At 43.3% G+C, this 21654-nt stretch overlaps 1 protein-coding gene and 1 long non-coding RNA gene across 3 annotated transcripts in view; both read left to right on the top strand.

Annotated features, from left to right (window-relative positions):
• LOC309559939 (metabotropic glutamate receptor 6-like) overlaps window positions 1–3002 on the top strand; it is a 104012-nt gene extending 101010 nt beyond the window's left edge. For both annotated transcript variants that reach the window (XM_082263414.1, XM_082263415.1), the window contains exons 7-10: window positions 16–216; window positions 1020–1159; window positions 1515–2450; window positions 2747–3002. In XM_082263414.1, coding sequence (XP_082119540.1) covers window positions 16–216; window positions 1020–1159; window positions 1515–2450; window positions 2747–2995 — 1526 coding nt within the window. In that variant the 3' untranslated portion in view covers window positions 2996–3002. The remainder of the gene's footprint in view (window positions 1–15; window positions 217–1019; window positions 1160–1514; window positions 2451–2746) is intronic.
• A 12655-nt stretch (window positions 3003–15657) lies between these two features.
• LOC309560249 lies at window positions 15658–15954 on the top strand. Its single transcript, XR_014225501.1, has 2 exons — window positions 15658–15791; window positions 15822–15954. It is a non-coding gene; the product is annotated as an uncharacterized lncRNA (long non-coding RNA).
• Window positions 15955–21654: the final 5700 nt, after the last annotated feature.

Genomic DNA, 21654 nt, shown 5'->3' with positions numbered 1-21654 from the left:
ATTTTTGCATTACAGGGGAGGAAAGGATTAGCAGAGACTCACCGTATGAACAAGAGGGAAAAGTGCAGTTTGTCATTGATGCAGTGTATGCAATGGCTCATGCCTTACACAGCATGCATATTGATCTCTGCCAGGGAAGCCTTGGGGTCTGTGACAAGATGGATCCTATGGACGGGCGACTGCTATTACAGTATATACGTAGAGTAAACTTCAATGGTAAGACTAATTCTTTCAATGATTCCAGCTTAAGCAGGGAGTGCTTTTTATATTAATTTTTTTTTTTTTTTTTTTATTGAGTGTAAATACCAAAGAGGGCTCCCCTAGCGGGGAGTAGAAAGCAAATCAGGCACTTGGATATAGTCAACAATAGTGTTACAACAGATTGTCCTATTGGAACAGTTCACTTAAGTAATGAGAGCACAAAAAAGTGTGATTTGACATGCGCTTGGATGATATGAAAACAAACAAAATCCAATAAAGTCGTATCTCACAATCGATATTATCACCTGTAGGCTTTTTCTTTCCTACACCAAGTGTCTACAGAAACTCAAACCATAAAGCAAATGTGAGATGTAACATCTTTCACAGAATAGGGAAAAGAAAAAAGAGAGAAGTAAGTGTACAGAGAAAGAGAGCGAGAGAGTCCCCAGATTGCACTACACCCTTTCGAGATATCTAAGCCATGGCTGTCAGATTTTGTCAAATTTCATTAGGGGTACACAAGAGTTTTTCATTAGTCATTATCCAATTCAATTTTTGTGCAACATAAGAGAATGAATTCGCTGACTGGTTCCAACATCTAGCTATGGCAATTCCAGCCACCAGAATTATATAAGATATCCATTTTTTTTCAGGTATTCAGAAGTCTCAATGTCCAGTTTATGGAATAGGTCTATTTCAGAAATCCTAAGAATATTTACGGGAATGCTTATTTATACACCTTTTACCTTCTTTGTTTTAAACTATGAAGTGCTGTGCTGAAATTTAGTAAATCCCTTAGGCTTTTTCTTATTGTTTAGGAAGTGCTGGAACTCCTGTCATGTTCAATGAAAATGGAGATGCCCCAGGACGATATGACATTTTCCAGTATCAGACAACCAATGCTTCTGCTCCAGCCTACAAAGCAATTGGACAGTGGACAGAGTACCTACGACTTAATGTAAGAATGACCCTGTTAAATGAAATCATAATTAATGTAAATGCATAGCTATTATAGCTGATGTATGTATATTCAGCTCAGTTACCTGAATTGTCCATATTCTAGAAGTTGAGTAAAATGTACAATTTGTTTTTTGTTTTTATATTTCTAGGTTTCCCCCTTCCCTTTTTTTTAGCCTCTGTCTTTACCTTTGACCTATACTTTGGGACCCTGTATTAGGCACCCTTTTCTCATAACTAAGCTAATGTTTTCAAATGCAAACACCACAGATTTATGTATATACAGCCACAATGTGCTGTTCTTTACTCATGTGCGCTTAAGACTAATGTGTATTTTCAAATTTTTTCTGCTACAGATTGAGGAGATGCAGTGGTATGGTGGACAGAATGACATTCCATCATCTGTATGCAGCCTTCCCTGCCAACCTGGAGAGAGGAAGAAGATGGTAAAGGGGGTGCCATGTTGCTGGCACTGTGAACTGTGTGATGGGTACCAGTTCCAGCTGGATGACTTCAACTGTCAGGCTTGTCCCTTTGACATGCGGCCCAATCTCAACCGAACTGCTTGTCGCCCAACACCAATTGTAAAACTGGAGTGGCATTCAGCATGGGCCATACTGCCTCTCTTTTTGTCAATCTTGGGCATACTCAGTACCCTCTTTGTGGTCGGCACCTTGATACGTTTTAATGATACTCCAATTGTGCGGGCATCTGGACGAGAACTAAGTTATGTTTTGCTTACTGGAATCTTTTTAATGTATGCCATTACCTTCCTGATGATGGCAGAACCCGGAGTGGCAGTTTGTGCTCTTCGGCGGCTTTTCCTTGGTCTTGGCATGTGTATTTCCTATGCTGCCCTCCTAACCAAAACCAACAGGATATACCGCATCTTTGAGCAGGGAAAGCGTTCAGTGACTCCTCCTCGGTTCATTAGTCCAGCTTCGCAGCTGGTCATCACCTTCAGCCTCATTTCTGTACAGCTGTTGGGCACAGCCATCTGGCTAGCAGTGCTTCCTCCACACAGTGTGATTGATTATGAGGAACAGCGAACACCCAACCCTGAGCTAGCTAGGGGGGTGCTGAAATGTGACTTGTCTGATTTGTCTTTAGTCAGCTGCTTAATGTACTCCATCCTTCTCATGGTCACCTGTACTGTATATGCCGTGAAGGCCCGTGGAGTGCCTGAGAACTTCAATGAGGCCAAACCGATTGGTTTCACTATGTACACAACTTGTATTGTCTGGCTGGCCTTTGTACCCATTTTTTTTGGCACCGCACAGTCTGCTGAGAAGGTGAAGAAAATTACGTGGACTTCACCAGTTTTTCAACTCATTCCTGCCAACAACTCATTTTGTGCTATCAGCTGGAACTTCATCATGTCATATGACCACTTCAGTTAATGCCTGTGTTCATTAACCTGTGTTCTGTGGAAAACCCTATGTATGAAATCCATCTTCATTCTGCAGGTCATGTCAATTTCATGAGCCATTATCCAGTGTGTTTGCATTGATTGGAGTCATTTCACAGTTCTCATTGTTCTTCATTCAGCAGAGAAATCAAACTGTCTTCTTTTACCTCACCTACTTAGATCTATATCCAGACCACCACCTTGACAGTATCGATGAGTCTGAGTGCTTCTGTCTCCCTTGGAATGCTTTACGTGCCCAAGGTTTACATCATACTTTTCCACCCTGAGCAAAATGTGCAGAAGCGGAAGCGAAGCTTTAAGGCTGTGGCGACGGCAGCCACTATGTCCACCCGTCTGTCCCAGAAAAACAGTGAGCGGCAAAACGGGGAAAGCAAACCACCTGAGAAGAGTCTGCCTGAGAGCAAGTGATAAAATCAAAGGTATTTATATAAATAAGATAGCCTTAGTATTTTATTTGTGGGAGACTACTCTCCAAGTGTCCATTTGCCAGTGCAAAAGGTTATGGCTCCCCACAGACCAATCAAGAAATAAAGGTTGTATGGAATAGTTTTGAAAGACACTATGAGGATTGGAATAAAAAATCTTAGAATAAACATTAGTAGGCAGACCTATCATCATAAGGGAATCTAAATTATTTTCTGGTAGAGCCAGGTAACCGGTCACTTGCTAGCTTCCCACATCTACTTCAAATGCTTTGCTTAGAAGAAGAAAGCTTATATGTGATTGGTTCATGCAGTAGAACAGACCCTTCTGGTACAGTTTGTATTTGTATTTGAATGTTACCCAATTATTTGGAATCCAGGATGCGGGTTGCCATCGTCCCAACGAGACATAAACAAAAGGCAAGAAAAACCCTAATTAGGTGGGACTATATTGGCCGCCACACATCCAGATGCATAAAAAATATATGTTTATTCAAATCATTAAAAGAAAGTTATATATAACTTGACACGTCACGTGTCTAGATACATGTTACAAAACATACTCGTTCAACAATAAAGTGCATGCATATATGAAACACATGAAATATTAAAAATGGTTAAAATGGCTTGCAAATGATGCTCATCAAGAGTGTAAGGATGACAATGGGGAAATCCTCCAAACCCAACGCGTTTCAGGTGAAAACACCTTTCCTCAGGGGTATGTAGATGGAGTGGTATGATTTCCTAAACCATATTGATAAGAAGATACAATGTTTTAATCAAATAACATTTCCAATATATCCATTTTCATAGGGAGAGGTATTTATGCGTACCAATTTACCAAGGATGTATATTAAATATATACAGAGGGCAGGAGGATAAGATTGAAATTGACAGATTGCATAAAGTATGTAAGGTGATAAACACCCATATGCATAACAAAGTATCTATTCAGTTTCCAAGGCCAATTAGTTAGGAGATTGTAAAATAACAAGACTAAATACCTATATCTGAGAGTGTATAGATGTTTAGGTAAGGAGGGCCATCTACAGTGCGATCAACTACCAGTATATAGTCAGAAAGGTCCTAGGGGTTAATGGATTCCTATGTGGATATATCTGTATACATCTCCACAGTATGCCATAGATCACCTAGAAAGAGCAGAGGGATATCACAATCAATCTCAGAGAGGTTGTCTGGATGAGAAGCAAGAAGGAGATTACATGTCCCATTAAAGAAGAGAGACTTACACGTCTTTGCTGTGTAGGAACTCCAGCAGAGTCCATCCTGTCCAGTGTGCGTGTCTTCAGCACAAAGCTGAACTGGTATCTGGTGTAGCTGTATATGTATGGCATGAGATGCATGCGCCGTGTCGGGAATCGACCGTGAATGCGCGTGAATTGGCCAATAGGACCCCCCGCCTCTGGAGCGCACGGCACCAACCCAACAAGGTGGATGTGCGTCATGCATTCCAGAGGCACCAGCGCACAAATGTGACCCCGCCATCAGAGATGGACATCCGTCACAGGACCATGGACTCGCGTCACTAGTGTAGGGGCATAACACAATGCATGTTAGCCCCTGGGTGCACTGGGTCAGACCCAGGAGAGGGCAGCAGTGGGTAAACCTATGTTTTAAAGCCACGTAGACTCTAAACATGAAAGGTGACCACAAAGATGGTCAGAGGGGGAAGCAAGGAAAAGGAAACAGAAAACAAATGAAGAGCCGGAGAAAAAGCTGGTATAAATGGTCTGATCTAAAGATAGCAAAGAATTGTGGCAAAAAAAAAAACATAAATACCTGATGTAATAATTCAAATGCATCAAAGTTTGTACCAGCCTATACTGAAGTTAAGTTTCTGGTAATAGCTCCTAGATATCATTCAAGAAGAAATTATACATATTAAAGGTTATTCTACCATCAAATACGTATATAGTGTTGATCAAACAGGAAAGAGGAGAGAGATCAGTATCTATCAAGAAATGAACCAGCTCACCCAAGTATATCATCCCAAGCTGATCTAGATGCTGGATGTAAATAGAATCTAACATGAAAATGATCTGATGCCAGATTCACATTATATAGTTTCATAGTTACATAGTAGTTAAGGTTGAATAAAGACAATAGTCCATCCAGTTCAACCTGTGTAGGTGTGTGTGGCTGTAATTGTTTCCCATACCCCTGAATGCTTTGATCCTTGAGATGTACGTCCAAGAGTCTTTTAAACTTAGCCATACTCCCCGCAGTTACTACCATTTGTGGTAGAGAATTCCACAGTCTTGTAGCCCTTACTGTAGAGAACCCCCTATGTAGCCTGAGGTTAAAACGCTTCTCCTCTAATCGCACTGTATGGCCTCGTGTCCTCATGCATTCCTTGCGACTGAATAGTTTTTTTTCTATGTCAAGATCACCGTTTAGGTATTTGTAAATCGCTATCATGTCCCCTCTCAGGCGTCTCTTCTCTAGGGAGAATAAATCAAGCGCTTGTAGGCACTCTTCATAATTAAGGTCCTCCAATCCCCTAATTCGTTTTGTTGCCCTTCTCTGGACTCTCTCCAGCTCCAACACATCCCTTCTGAGGACAGGCGACCAGAATTGGACAGAATATTCCAGATGCAGTTGGACCAGAGTTTTATAAAGTGGTAGGATTATAGTTTTATCTCTGGAATACATCCCCTTCCTTATGCATGCTAATATTCTGCTGACTTTGGCAGCTGCAGCTTGACATTGCATGCTACTGCTAAGTCGATCTGCTACTGGGACTCCCAGATCATTCTCCTTTTTTGATTCCCCCAGAGGTTCTCCCCCTAGAGTGTATTGTGCTTTAATGTTTTTAGTCCCCAAGTGCAATACCTTACGCTTCTCCACATTAAACCTAATTTACATGTACTTTCCCACTCTGTTATTTTGTTCAGGTCATTCAGTAAGATTTCTGCCTCATGATGTGAAGTTGCCCTGCCCAATTTTGTGTCATCTGCAAAAAATGAGATTGAGCTAATGATCCCATCCTCAATGCTATTTATGAATAAATTGAACAAAATTGGTCCCAGGACTGAGCCTTGGGGGACCCCACTCACCACCCCAGACCAGTCTGAGTACATGTTATTAATTACCACCATTTGGACACGCCCCTTTAACCAGTTCCGTATTCAAGAGCAAACCTTGTGGTCAATGCCTGCAGACCTTATTTTAGAAATTAAGCGTTTGTGGGGAACTGTATCAAACGTTTTAGTAAAATCCAAGTACACCACATCCACTGGTCTCCCCCCATCTAGTTCACAGCTCACCTCCTCATAGAATGTTAACAGATTGGTTTGACAAGAACGCCCTTTTGATGTTGTTGTCTTTAGCAAACTCTTGGATATAGGACCTCATCATCCCTTCCAGAAGTTTACATACTACTGATGTCAGGCTTACCGGCCTATAATTTCCCGGGATATATCTCTGCCCTTTTTTGAATATCAGTATCACGTTAGCTTTCTCCAATCACCTGGTACAGTTCCTGTCAAAATACTGTCAGCAAAGATGTGTTAATTTTATCCAGTCTTTCCCCAATTTCACCCTCTGTTAGCCATAGCTGCAAGTCCAATAAGGTACTGCTAACCATACAGTCATGGTCAGTGTACCCTTCCTCTTCCTGTGTAAAGACAAAGGAGAAGAAACCATTAAGCATGGTTGCCTTTTCAGTGTCCTCTGTAACCATCCTCCCATCGTCGTTAATTATGTGTGTAACATGCTCTGACCTTGTTTTTTTGCTGTTGATATATTTAAATAATTTCTTAGGGTTCTTTTTACTATCCTCCGCTATTTGTCTCTCAAAGTTGATTTTAGCCATTTTGATTTCGTATTTACATTTCTTATTTGATTCCTTGTATTGCTGGAAGGCTGATAATGTGCCCTCCGATTTGTATTTCTTGAAGGCCATTTTTTTTCCTGAATAACTTTAGTTATATTATGGTTTAGCCAGCCAGGTTTGGCTTTGGCTCTTCTAAATTTATTCCCCTTAGGAATGCACTGTGAGATGCATTTGTTTAATATGTTCCTAAAGCATTCCCATTTTTCCTCCGTTGTCAGTGTTCCTAGGGTTTGGCCCCAGTTTATTTCCTCTATCATTAAGCACAGTTTGGGAAAGTTTGCCCTTCTGAAGTTTAGGATTCTTATGTTCCCCTCTTGCCTTGCTATATTGGGATTTACGCTAAATGAGATCATCCTGTGATCGCTAGAACCCAAGTTGTCCTGGACTCCTACATCTGAGATTAGGTCTGGGTCATTAGTAATTAAGTGATCCAGCACTGCATTATTTCTAGTAGGAGAATCCACCAACTGAGACATGAAGTTGTCCTGTAAGGTTTCCATGAAGAGACGGGCCTTAAGTGAGTGTGCAGTTCCCTCTTCCCAGTCAATGTTGGGATAATTAAAGTCCCCTAATATGATGATTGATCCCAGCTTTGCCGCCTTACCCAACAAAGATATAAATTCCAGCTCTACCGCCTCCCTTTGGTTGGGTGGTCTATAAAAACCCCCACAATTACTTTTCCCTTTACTTCTTCCCTATGGAGTTCTACCCACATGGATTCTAACTCTGTAGTCATCCCTTCCATAATATCACTCCTCTCTATCACCCTTACATTATTCTTGACATAGAGACATACCCCTCCCCCTCTTTTTCCTTCCCTGTCCTTCCTATTGTAACGCTCCTGCGTTTTTGTAACAAGATGGATTTGCATAAATCTCCACTCAGCAGTCATGTAGAGATGTGTTGAAATACCAATTCCAACTCCCAAGACTCATCACTGTGGCCTGCCTGATTCAGCATACAAATATACACACTCAATAAGATGTTCCTGGAGTGATAGATGTATATAGCAGTATAGTGGTGATGTGCTGAAGGGACAGGTATGAACAGTGACAGTAGATGGCAAGCACTCAAGAGAAATGTTCAGGAGAGTATAGATGGTAACAGGTAGGATGCAGATAGGTTAGCAATCATGTATGGTAGTAGGTGGTAGGATAGCAGATGACATACAGGAGAGACTAACCCAGTGCAAGGATAGATGTTAGTAGGCTCAAGAGCTAGCAATCTAAATAACAGAGCAGATGATAGGTTTAGTATTGCATAGAGAGTGACAGTCTTTAGTGAGCAATAGGTATAGTGTAAGTAGGTTTTATGGAGGTTCCCCTGCGGGGTACTTATCACTAGAGAGTAGGTTAGTAGCGGGGTCCGGTAATGAGGAGTGATCCGGTAGCGAGATACAGGGATCAGGAGCGAGGTTCCGGTCTGTTCAAGGCAAAGGAAAGCAACTGGAGATTCCAACAGCGAGACACACTAGCAAGCATGTGGACAGCCAAGCAGGTTGAACGAACGATGTGAGTGAGACCGCCGGCGGTTGAAATAGCCGCTCTGCGGCGCTCAGCAGTGACCTCATCGCTCTTAAAGGTATATGCGTACCACCTAAAGGGAAAGGTGGGACGCATTGAAAAGAAAGTAGTAAATAAGGGTACTAGAGGCACCAGAATCTTACACCTATACACAGAATACCCTTGGATATTGGCCAACCAGTCGTGCGAGGGGTCGAACCAAGTTTATGTTATTCCCACAAGGTCTATGTCCTCCTCATGTACTAACAGTTCCAACTCATCCATTTTATTAGCTAGGCTCCTGGCATTTGCATGTACCCCTCTTAGTTTTGTGGAAGTTGATAGTGAATGGTGCTTAGTTTATTCCTGTTTGGTCTGAGGTTTGTCTGCACAGCCCCCCAATTGTAGACGTTACGGACATGATGTCACTGCTGACCCCAATAATACCTTCTGTCCTTAACTCCCTCCTGGCTGATGTCTACCTCTAAGCCCCCCCCAACTCCTAGTTTTAAAGCCCCTCCAACTTTGTGGCCATCTTTCTCCCCAATAGAGCTCTACTGTCCCCATTAAGGTGCAGCCCGTCCCTACTAAAGAGCCGGTAGCCGACTGAAAAGTCAGCCCAGTTCTCCAGGAACCCAAACACCTCCTTCCTTCACCAGTTCCTCAGCCACCTGTTCAGTTCCCTTATCTCCTACTGCCTCTCTGGTTTGTCTCGAGGTACAGGCAGTATTTCAGAGAAAACCACCTTGGAGGTCCTATTCCTCAATCTATTCCCTAAGTCCCTGAAATAATTTTTTAGGATCCTCCACCTTCCTCTCACTTGGTCATTGGTGCCTACATGCACCATGACCGCTGGGTCCTCCCCAGCCCCGCCAAATAATCTGTCTACCCGATCCGTGATGTGCCGAACTCAAGCGCCCGGTAAACAAATTACTTTTCGGCTACCACAATAGTTTTGACAGATTGCCCTTTCTGTCCTCTTGATAATTGAGTCCCCCACTACCACAACCTGTCTAACCTTTCCTGAATCTCAGCTCTCCTCCTTCCTGGAGCCACCGCTCCCCTGGCAGCTGGGGGAGGGCGCATGCTCCAGCATTGCCACCCCTGAGTTGATATCCCCATCGTCATGCAACTTGGCATATTTGTTGGGGTGTACCAACTCAGGACTGGCTTCCCTAGCGCTCTTCCCTCTTCCCCTCCTTCTAACTGTCACCCAACTGCCTACCTCTGGTGCCTGCGTCTCCACTTCTCCACCCTCCTCTATGCCAGCCCCTGCCAGCACCTGCTGGGTAATGTCCAAGCTCCTTTCCAGGTTGATGATGCTATGCAATGATGCCACTTTGTTTTCTAGATCCAGGATCTGGGCTTCCAGAGAAACAAGTCGCACACATCTTGCACAGCAGTATTCGCCCTCGATTGGTTCATCAAGGAACGCATACATGCAGCAAGAAGTGCACTGAGTGGCATCCCCAATCCTGTCGGACATTATTACCCTCTACTCTATGGGGATAACTAGTATACGACCTGCTATTTGCTACCTACCCCACCTCTATCTCCCCTGGTACTAACCCTAGGTATTCACCGGTCACTTAGGTACTCACCAGTCGCCTACGGTACTCACCAGTCGCCTACAGTACTCATAAATATATGTTTTTGTATTTAGTCATCTGTCTATACATTGAAGGTGACTGCAAAATTAAGTGTTTAGAGGAGTTTACTATCCACAGATAGTTACCCAGCATTTCATAATTCATCATCAAGGTCCTGTAGTTTTGAGGTAGGAGGATGTGGTACACATTCTACATACCCAAATTCAGACAGTGGAAACCGCTGGAGCCTGTATTTCAACATACCATAAGGATAATTGCTTTCTGTGTTGGTATACACACTAAACTTTGGATAAAGTAGGTAAGGGTGTGGTTTTTAATATCTATGTGGTTATTATTGTTACCTTTGTCCCCATTGAGTTGATTTCTGCCCTTTTCCTGTCCCAGATACCGCACAAGCAGTAAAAACCTGACAAAGATTCTAACTCGTTCAAATACTATTTGAAACAAAAGAGAAAAAAAAAGCTTTGGCTGGACATTGAGCTCTCACAATAAAGCTTCAAATTAAACACGGCTTTGAAATTGTGCGACTTCATCTGAAATCAAAGCCGCATATCAGTGTGACTTCTGGTGCGACTAGAAAGACATCCGTGCGGCTTTATGCACAGATGTCTATTATAGTCGCACCCGAAATCGCAAAAAGTAGTGCAGGAACTACTTTTGCAAATCGGTGTGGCGCCGCAAAGTCGGCTTCGCATGGTTCGGAGCGTTACCATTGCCTGCAATAGGCTGTGACTTGTCATGCGATTTGACCTGTCGCTGACGTGTGTCGCCTCTGCGCACTGCGGGCCGGAACACGTAAGAATCCACCTTCCTCTGCTCCACCGGGCGGCTAGGCCCCTACCCCTCTGCAAAAACGGCGCCTGCTGACCCAAAGATTTTCATTGGGGGGCTAGTGCCAGACAGAAATACAAGTAACTGGCAGTGGCACACTTACTATGTGCTACTGCCAGTGGCGACACTAGGGTTGGTGTTATGGTGTCACCCCCCCCCCCCCAAAAAAAAAACAAACTATTTTCCTGTTTTCTAAAAGTGTGCCAAAGATGCAGCATATGGGACTTTTGATGTGCTTTTAGAAAATGCAGAAAAAACGCGCAACCTAATAGAAATCCATAGGACTACAGCTATAACTGTGGGTAAAATGTAGGTAGACTCCCTTTACATTACACAGCCCCCATACCTCTGCACCCCTTTACATTACATAGCCCCCGTACCTCTGGACCCCTTTATGTTATACAGCCCCCAGATGCATAACTAGAACCTTCAGGGCCTGGGTGCAAGAAACCAAGAAGGGCCCCCTGATTTCCCCCCCCCCCTCCATCCGAGCTCCAATCTTCCAGTTCCGGGAGGGTGTCCATGGACATCCACCCAGAATCCTGACTCCCAGGTGCCCCCATGGAGCGTGCATCCAGCATGCTCTGTGACTGCTGTGTCCATCGGACAATCACAGTGGCCCTTTACCATGTGATCAGCTGATCATATGTAAACAGACTTGTCAGTTATCGGCACTCCTTTCTTCCCACGCTGTGTCTGCGTAAGGAAACCAGAGCCGTTAACCAGTAAGACTGTCAGTACATTGTTTACACTGATAATCAGGGCTCTGACCATCAGTGTCCTGATTATCAGTGCTGCCTATCAGTGCTACTTATCAGTGCTCATGGCATGGATGACGCCTATCAGTGCTCATCAATGCCGCCTATCAGTACTACCTATCAGTGCTCATCAATGTCACCTATCAGTGCTCATCAATGCCGCCTATCAGTGCTCATCCATGCCGCCTATCAGTGCCACCTATCTGTGCTCATCAATATTGCTTATCAGTGCCTATCAGTGCTCCCTATCAGTGCCATGTATTAGTGCTCATCAATGCTGCCTATCAGTGCCACTTGTCAGTGCCCATCAGTGCTGCCTATCAGTTCCATTTGTCAGTGCTCATCAATGTCGCCTATCAGTGCCACTATCAGTGCTTTTCAATGCCGCCTTTTAGTGCCCATCAGTGCTGCCTATCAGTGTTCATCAATGCTGCCTATCAGTGCTCATAAATGCTGCCTATCAGTGCCACCTATCAGTGCTAATCAATGCCGCCTATCAGTGCTCATCAATGCTGCCTATCAGTGATAACTAATGTCACCCATCAGCAGAGTTGTATAAAGTACTCGAAACCCATACTTGAGTAAAAGTACAAGTGCTCGATCAAAAAGTGACTTGAGTAAAAGTGGAAGTGCTCAATTAAAAAGTGACTTGAGTAGAAGTACTAAAGTATTCAACATTTTTTGTACTTAAGTATTGCAAGTAGTTTTTTAAAAAATTTTGCTACTCAAGTACTGAAAGTAAAAGTACAAGTACTGTGTTATGTAGTTATTAAAGAAAGAAGTCAAAAGTTTGAACATCATATTGTTTTTTATTATTTCAAATGCAGCTTTTATTTATACATAGAGTAGCATTTATTTTCGTATGCGCTGATAATACACATATTTTGAGCTTCATGAAACCTGCCATCTACTGTTCTGGCAGTGGTAATTTTTATAATTGTAACGAGTAACTATGCAGCACAAAAAAAAAATATCGGAGTAGAAGTATTGAAATCATCGAAAAAATATAGTGAAGTAAAAGTGGAAGTAGGAGAAAAAAATTATACTCTAGGAAAGTACAGATACCGCCTTTCGGTACTTAAGTACAGTAGTAAAGTAGTTCTACTTAGTTACTATACATCTCTGCCCATCAGTGCTCATCAATGCTGCCTATCAGTGCTTATCAATGCCACCTATCAGTGCCACCTATCTGTGCTCATCAATATTGCCTATCAGTGCTCCCTATCAGTGCCACGTATAAGTGCTCATCAGTGCTGCCTATCATTGCCATTTATCAGTGCTCATCAATGCCGCCTATTAGTGCCACTTAGTGCTCTTAAATGCCGCCTATCAGTGCCCATCGGCGCTGCCTATCAGTGCTGCCTATTAGTACCTATCAGTGCCACTTATCAGTGCTCATCAGTGCTGCCTATTATTGCCTCTTAGTGCTCATTAATGCCGCCGATCAGTTCCTATCAGTGCTGCCTATCAGTGCCACTTATCAGTGCTCATCAATGCCGCCTATTATTGCCCATCAGCAGTACTCTGAGCTGAGAGTGTCTCACTCATACAGCTCAGACTCAGAGCCTGCACTGACAGTCCCTCCTACCTCGCACGGATAGTAGACAGCCGATCCTCTCCTGTGTGTACCGCAGGAGGTGTGAAGCTAAGCAGTTGAATTTGATCATTTAGCTACAGAGGTTCACACTTCCCACAGTGCACACAGGAGAGGGTTGGAGGAGAACAAGCAGACCGGCTTTCTACTATCTGTGTGAGGTAGGAGGGACTGTCAGTAAATGCTCTGAGCCAGTGACAGCCCTCCCAGTGCCAGAACGGCAGGCCCCCCCACAGTAGCGGAACTCCAGGGCTCAGTCGCAAGTGTGACTGATGCAACCCTGATAGTTCCACCACTGACAGCCCCCATACCTGGACCCCTTCACATTACACAGCCCACATACCTATGGACCACTTTACTTTGCACAGCACCCGCACCTCTGGACCCCTTAACATTATCCAGCTCCGGTACCTCTGGACCCCTTCACATTACACAGCCCCCCATACCTCTGGACCCCTTTATACTACACAGCCCCCACACCTCTGGACCCCTTTATACTACACAGCCCCCACACCCCTGGACCCCTTACATTACACAGCCCCCGCACCTCTGGACCCCTTTACATTACACAGCCCCCATACCTCTGGACCCCTTTACATTACACAGCCCCTGCACCTCTGGATTCCTTCACATTACACAGCCCCGGTATCTCTGGACCCCTTCAAAATACACAGCCCCCATACTTCTTGACCCCTTTACATTACACAGCCCCCGCACCTTTGGACCCCTTTACATTGCACAGCCCCTGCACCTCTGGACCCCTTCACATTGCACAGCCCCTGCACCTCTGGACCCATTAACATTACACCGCTCCCATATTGCTGGACCCCTTCACATCACACAGCCCCCATACCTTTGGACCCCTTCACATTACACAGCCCCCATTACTCTGGACCCCTTTGCATTACACAGCCCCCACACCTCTGGACCCCTTCACATTACACAGCCCCCATACCTCTGGACCCCTTCACATTACACAGCACCCATACCTCTGGACCCCTTTGCATTACACAGCCCCCACACCTCTGGACCCCTTCACATTACACAGCCCCCATACCTCTGGACCCCTTCAAATTACACAGCCCCCATACCTCTTGACCCCTTTACATTAAACAGCCCCCGCAGCTCTTGACCCCTTTACACTACAAAGCCCCCGCACCTTTGGACCCCTTTACATTACACAGCCCCCCACACCTCTGGACCCATTTACAGTACACAGCCCTCGGCCCCTACCCCCTGCAGCTTCACATCAATACTGTATTCAAAAATGACTCTGTTGCTGCAAGAGTAAAGGCATCAAAGATCTAAAATAAAATAACAATTCACCAGGTTTGTTCCATGCAAAAAGCTTTTTATGGCACATTGCTGTTAAACAGTACAATGATACAACTAATATACTTTAGTTTGCACGCCTAATGCCTATAAACTGATATAAGAGCATCAATGTGGACAGACTAGAAACAAGCGTACCAGTGGCAATATGCAGAGCTTAATTTTCTATGGCCAGAGGAGAGGCTGTCCTAGATCTGTCTCAATTGTGTGAATTTGCAGTTTTCTGCATTTGATTCTATACCTGGAAAGTGAGTAAGGTTTTGCACACTGCTTCTCTTTGTTCCTTTGTGTACAGAATCCTAAGCAGACCATTTTTAAAAGCTTGAACATTGAATTCACAATACATATGTCAAGGAATCATTCACCTGTTTTATACAGTACATTCATTATCATTGTTTTTCTATATCTTCCTAGTTTTAAAAGAGAGCTGGGACATGCTAGCATCTGAATTCATATTTTTTTTCACAGTAAATGCTGGTATTCCCCATTACATTTGCTGAAAATATTCTAATAAAAAAACGATATACAGTAGTGTGCAAACGTTTTAGGTAAGTGTGAAGAAATGCTGTAATAATGTAAGAATGCTTTTAAAAATACAGTGCCTTGAGAAGTATTCATACCCCTTGAAATTTTCCACATTTTGCCATGTTACAACCAAAAACATAAATGTATTTTATTGGAATTTTATGTGATAGACCAAAACAAATTGGCACATAATTGTGAAATGGAAGGAAAATGATAATGAAGGCACTTGAACCTCCTTTAGGGATAGGGAGCCTTGACTGCTGGAAGCATGGCGTCACTGTGGGTGTGAACATAAAAGTTCAAGTTAAAGCGGAGTTCTGGTCTCAAAATATACCACCTGCCAAACCAAGTCCAAGTCTTACTCTTCTAAGACAGAGGATGCCACTGAATGTTTCACGAATGTTGCACTGGCTAGACCAGGACCCTCTCAGTGGGGAGGCTTGAAGATCCTGCCCATCTTCTGTCCTTTTGGGCATTGAGATTGACATTGTAGAGATGGTCTGCCAACTTTTTGGGGTAATTAGTTTCTGTCCTTAGTTAAATTTCCAAGGGACTCTAGGAAGCTCTGGCTGTAGCAGCTTCAATACTTTTGGGCCATCTTGTTTTCACATTCTGCGTACTTCTGATGGGTAGTCTATGAGATGTATATCAGATACACGTCTTTACATAAAAATGATCAGACCTATGTGTGATGACTTTGAAGCGCAGTTGTCCTTCTTGCACTCTAATGGTCATTCTTTGATAAATGGAGGAATTGCTGAACTCACGTCTGTAGTTTTACAGGGCTGCATTCAGCTCCTTTAGCTTTGGCATTTCTTCCAGGGTGACCGGTCTGCTGAACCTTGGCTGGCCTCATGGGCACAACTCTATTTGTTGTGTAACATGATGCTGTTAGAGCTCTTTCCCGATTTGGTGACAGTGGAATTATCGGTGGAAATATTGCAGAATAGGCGAGTGGTTTTATAAACAGATGAGTGTGGTACAAGTGGTTAACTGCCCCTCTGCACGCTCTCTAGCCTTGTTTCTGACTCCTATTGGACCCCGTTTTTTCCTCGCAGAGCTCTTGGGTAACCTGCCAGTGAATTTGGGACGAATTGGTGCAGTCACCTGGTGAGGAGTTCTCCCTTTCCCCCTGCGTGACAGTCATCTGGCTCTTTCCTCCTACCTCTCTACCTGCAGGATATAGTTGTGGCTGGTTTGATGGTGGGTACTGCTCTCTCTGTTGTATTGTTTGTTTCAGGCTATTCAGCCAGGAGGACATCTCCAGAATTTTCTTATCCAGAGGGTTTTAAAGGGTTGGAAACATCTGATTTGCTTCCCTGATTCGCGACACCTGTCTTCTGTGCACAGCTTATGTGACATCTTCTCCATTTGGTCCTCTGTCGGTTTTTGCATTTAGGGCTCTTTTTTCTAAGTGCCTTTTCTTGAGCATTCTTTGGCACCTTTAAGATAAGTGAATGCATTGCCAAGGACGAACGCTCAGTTGGTAGTAACTAATTAAGAGAATTTGCTAATCATGGAATTCTTCGTTTTTATCTCACGCTGATTCCTCCAACCTCAGAAAATTCCAATATTTTCGGGTCTTCCGACTTTTTCTTTCCCAGCTGGTCTTGCCTCCTACTGATGTTTCCTACACACTCTTTCCTCATTGGCGCAGCTATTGCTGCCCACAGTATGAGTTTTTCGGATGAGAGAGATGGCTTCTAGGTAGATGGGAATTATTACAAAATTTTTGCTATATGTTCGTCCTCACCTTTTATTCTGATTTAATGATTCTCTCCAGCATTACTTTAGATCATCGCTGACTCCTTTGTTTATTGGGCCTCTTGCCACGCCAAATTTTTACACTGTTGGGAGAATTTTCCTTTGCAGTTAGAAGAATTCCTTATTGCAGTTTTCATGGCCTACCCTGGGTTGCTGGTATTACCTGAGACAATTGGTTTTAGGTCCCTTCATTCTTATCATTCATGTATAGGGAAAAAATGTGGGCATTATGGGCCTGTAGGTTCAATCTCCCCAGTTAAGCATGTTTTTTGCTCAATGTTGTGACACTTTTACCAATCTATCCTTTGGTCCAACATTGTCCCCTTTTTCTGGTTTTGGCCTGTCACATACTTTGTTCTTGTTTCTAGTTCTTGTTTGGAGCTTTTTCACCGCTAGGTGAATGCCTAGGTTTTTAGAAATTGTCCACAGGATTGGTGGCATTGTTGTTTGCCAATATTTATTGAGACCTTATGGGGTTCATTTAAACGATTATCCTAAATATGGTAATCTCGGCCTACAATCTGGTGTCGAGCAGGTGCTGGCTGCGGTGGGGCTCTCGTCAGTGTGCCACTGACTTGCGTGTGGCGGTTTTGACCTTGCCAGCAATTGATGTTGCTTTATGGGCTATGCCCTCAAGTTAGATTCTGGGGTCAGTCTAATGTCTGTCTGGCACTGATGGTAAGGACAGGCCTCTTAGACTATGTAAGTTTATGTTTTATGGGTGTTCACGGTAGAACTGTGACTGGCATTGTCGGGTGCTCACAGTATAACTGTGACTGTTGTTTGGTACATTTGGAAAGTTGTTACTTTTGCAAAGTTCAATAAAGCTGTGGACTTGCCCTATTTACAACCTAGTCAGCTTCTGTGTCTTTTTAGGGGGCAAGGTATTGGTTTATTAGCTGCTCATAAATGAGCCTATGCTTCGCAGCAGTCAGTGGTTTTCAAAATGTTTTACAAATAAATATCTTAAAAGTGTGGCGTGCATTTGTATTCAGCCCCCCTGATTCAATACTTTGTAGAACCACCTTTCACTGCAATTACAGCTGCAAGTCTTTTTGGGTATGTCTACCAACTCTGCACATCTAGTCTTCTTTTCAAAAAAGCTCAAGCTCTGTCAGATGCTCTGTCAGATTGAATGGAGAGCATCTGTGAACAGCACATTTCAAGTCTTGCCACAGACTCTCAGTTGGATTTAGGTTTGGACTTTGACTGGGCCATTCTAACACATAAATATGCTTTGATCTAAACCATTCCATTGTAGCTCTGGCTGTATGTTTAGGGTCATTGTTCTGCTGCAAGGTGAACCTCTGCCCCAGTCCCAGGTCGTTTGTAGACTCTAACAAGTTTTCTTCAAAGATTGCCCTGTATTTGGCTCCATCCATCTTCCCATCAGCTCTGATCATCTTCCCTGTCCCTGCTAAAGAGAAGCATCCCCACAACAAACCTGCCACAACCATGTTTCAAGGTGGGGATGATGTGTTCAGGGTGATGTGCAGTGTTAGTTTTCCGCAAGACATAGAGTTTTGCTTTAGGCCAAAAAGTTTAATTTTGGTCTCATCTGACCAGTGCACCTTTTTCCACATGTTTGCCGTGTCCCCCACATGGCTTCTCACAAACTGCAAACTGGACTTCTTATGGCTTTATTTCAACAATGGCTTTCTTCTTGCCACTCTTCCATAAAGACCAGATTTTTGGAGTGCACAACTATTAGTTGTCATGTGAAGAGATTCTGCCACCTGAGCTGTGAATCTCTGCAGCTCCTCGAAACTTACCCTGGGCCTCTGCTTCTCTGATTAATGCTCTCCTTGCCCGGCCTGTCAGTTTAGGCAGATGGCCGTGTCTTGGTAGGTTTGCAGTTGTGCCATACTCTTTAAATTTTTGGATGATGGATTGAACAGTGCTCTGTGAGATGTTCAAAGCTTGGAATATTTTCTTTATAACCTAACCCTGCTTTAAACTTCTCTACAACTTTATCCCTGACCTGTCTGGTGTGTTCCTTGGCTTCATGATGCTGTTTGTTCACTAAGGTTCTCTAACAAACCTCTGAAGGATTCACAAAACAGGTGTATTTATACTGAGATTAAATTACACACAGGTGGACTCTATTTACTAATTAGGTGAATTCTGAAGGCAATTGGTTCCACTAGATTTTAGTTAGGGGCTATCAGAGTAAAGGGGGCTGAATACAAATGTACACCACACTTTTCAGATATGAATTTGTAAAAAATGTTGAAAACCATTTATCATTTTCTTTGTACTTCACAATTATATGCCACTTTGTGTTGGTCTATCACATAAAATCCCAATAAAATATATTTATGTTTTTGGTTGTAACATGACAAAATGTGGAACCTTTCAAGGGGTATGAATATTTTTTCAAGGCGCTGTATATTTTAATTGTTTATTTTTATCCATTTACAAAATACAAAGTGATACAGAAGAAATATCTAAATCAAATCAATATTTGGTGTGACTACCCTTTGGATTTAAACCAGCATTAGTTCTTTCACTTGCATACTTTGTACACTTGCACAATGTCAGGGATGTTGTAGATTTAAGCCTAGTACACACTAGTAGTTTTTTTTTTTTCATTCAATCCAGCAGGACTGAACAGAAAAAAATTGACAGCTGAGGAGGAACCGCTGTACTAACTATCTTACGTAAGTACAGCATTCACCCCTGCTGTTCTATTGTGTTCTGACAGGGGGACGCCCCCCCTGCCAGAATACTCCGGTAAGCTCTCCCAGCCATTGGCTGAGAGCGCTGATCTGGAACCTTTTTCGGTCATGCCCCTTCAACAGAAACTGGCTTCTGTCAGACCGATTTCAGTACACACGAGCCGAATGTCAGCCAATGCCGTTTGGCATTCGGCCTGTGTGTACTGGGCATTAGAGTCAGGTGTATGATTAACCAATTATACCAGGGAGGTGCTCTAAATCATCAATTTCATATGTAGGTTCAAACACAGTCCTTAATTTAAATAGAAACAGCTTCTTAGGAGGCCTAAAATTGGGTAAGGAATAGCCAAACTCTGCTCCTAAGGTGAAGTTGTGGAAGACAGTTTCATGTCACAGGTGTTATACCATGGCAAGACTGAGCACAGCAACAAGACACAAGGTACTTATACTGCATTAGCAAGGTCTCTCCAAGGCAAATATTTCAAAGCAAACTGGGATTTCAAGATGTGCTGTTCAATCTCTTTTGAAGAAGCAAACAAAAAAGGGGCAGCATTGAAGACGGTAGACGCAGTGGTTGGCCAAAGAAACTTAATGTAGCAGATGGAAAACACATCATGCTTACTTCCCTTTGACATCGGAAGATGTCCATCAGCGCCATCAGCACAGAACTGGTGGAAACCAGCAGGTACACCTATCTACTGTCCGGAGATGTCTGGCCAGAAGGGGTCTTCATGGAAGAATTATTGCCAAAAAGCCATACCTCCGACGTGGAATCAATGCTAAGCAACTCAGCTATGCATGAAAACATAGGAACTGGGGTAAGAAAAATGGCAGCTGGTGCTCTGGACAGATGAGTCAGAGTTTGAGATATTTGGCTGTAGCAGGAGGCGGTTTGTTTGCCGAACGGCTAAAGAGCGGTACAATAATGAGTGTCTGCAGGCAACAGTGAAGCATAGTGGAGGTTCCTTGCAAGCTTTTAGCTGCATTTCTGCAAATGGAGTTGGAGATTTGGTCAGGATCAATGGTGTCTTCAATACTGTGAAATACAGGCAGATATTTATCCATCATGCCATTCTATCAGGGAGGTGTGTTACTGGCCCGGAATTTATTCTGCAGCAGGACAACTACCCCAAACATACAGCCAATGTCATTAAGAACTATTTTAAACGCGAAGAAGAACAAGGAGTCCTGGAAGTGATGGTTTGGCCCCCACAGTGCCCTCATCTCAACTCCATCGAGTCTGTCTGGGATTACATGAAGATACAGAAGGATTTGAATCAGCCTGCATCCACAGAAGATCTGTGCTTAGTTCTCCAAAATGTTTGGGACAACCTGCCAGCTGAATTTCTTCAAAAACTATGTGCAAATGTACCTTGAAGAATTTATGCTGTTTTAAAAGCAAAGGGTAGTCACACCAAATATTGATTAGGATTTCTCTTCTGTTCATTTACTTTCTATTTTGTTCTAAACTATTCATTCTAATTCTGAAAGCATTCTTAATTTGCAGCTTTTTTAAACACCTGCCTAAAACCTTTGCACATTAGTGTAGCTAGTTCAAAAGAAACAGTTACAACAACAATTGCCCATTAGATTATATAGGAAATGTAGTTCACTAGTCTTAATATCAGATAGAAGATACAGTGAAGCACTGAAAATGGGCATTTTATTAAAGCAGCAGGAAAGTCCACTGTATGGGGATGGGCTGTTGTTATAATGTGCAATTATTACATACTTCCCTCATGCAGTCTTTTCTCTAGCAATGACATGTCCAGGCTCTGATCCATCTCCTAGGTAGTCGCTTTCTGGGTTCGCAAACTTTTTCAGCCATTGGGAAGCCACTGATGATGTTACTCCTGCACATTTGCCATGCAGTAAACCTAGAGCAGTGGTTCTCTTGTCCTCAGGACCCACTAATAGGCCAGATTTTAAGTAGGGATGCACCGAAATGAAAATTTTGGGCCGAAACCGAAAATGCAGGATGCCATTGGCCGAAAACCAAAACCGAAAATGACTTTTTCCCCCAAATAATTTTAAAATAGATAGAAGAGGGGCATACACCAAAAACAGGCAGCGACGTACGCCTGTCGCTGCCACCCTGTCACAGTATATGTACTGTGACGGGTTGGCAATAGGTTAATTTAATTACCAATGGTATTTGTATTATGCAGCATGAGGGGGGTTAATGTATTGTCACT

The sequence above is a fragment of the Pelophylax lessonae genome (assembly GCF_965119305.1).
Source record: "Pelophylax lessonae genome assembly, chromosome: 7".
Lineage (NCBI taxonomy): Eukaryota > Metazoa > Chordata > Amphibia > Anura > Ranidae > Pelophylax > Pelophylax lessonae.
Note: the sequence above shows the minus strand (reverse complement) of the source record. Positions and strands in the feature narration are given on the sequence as shown.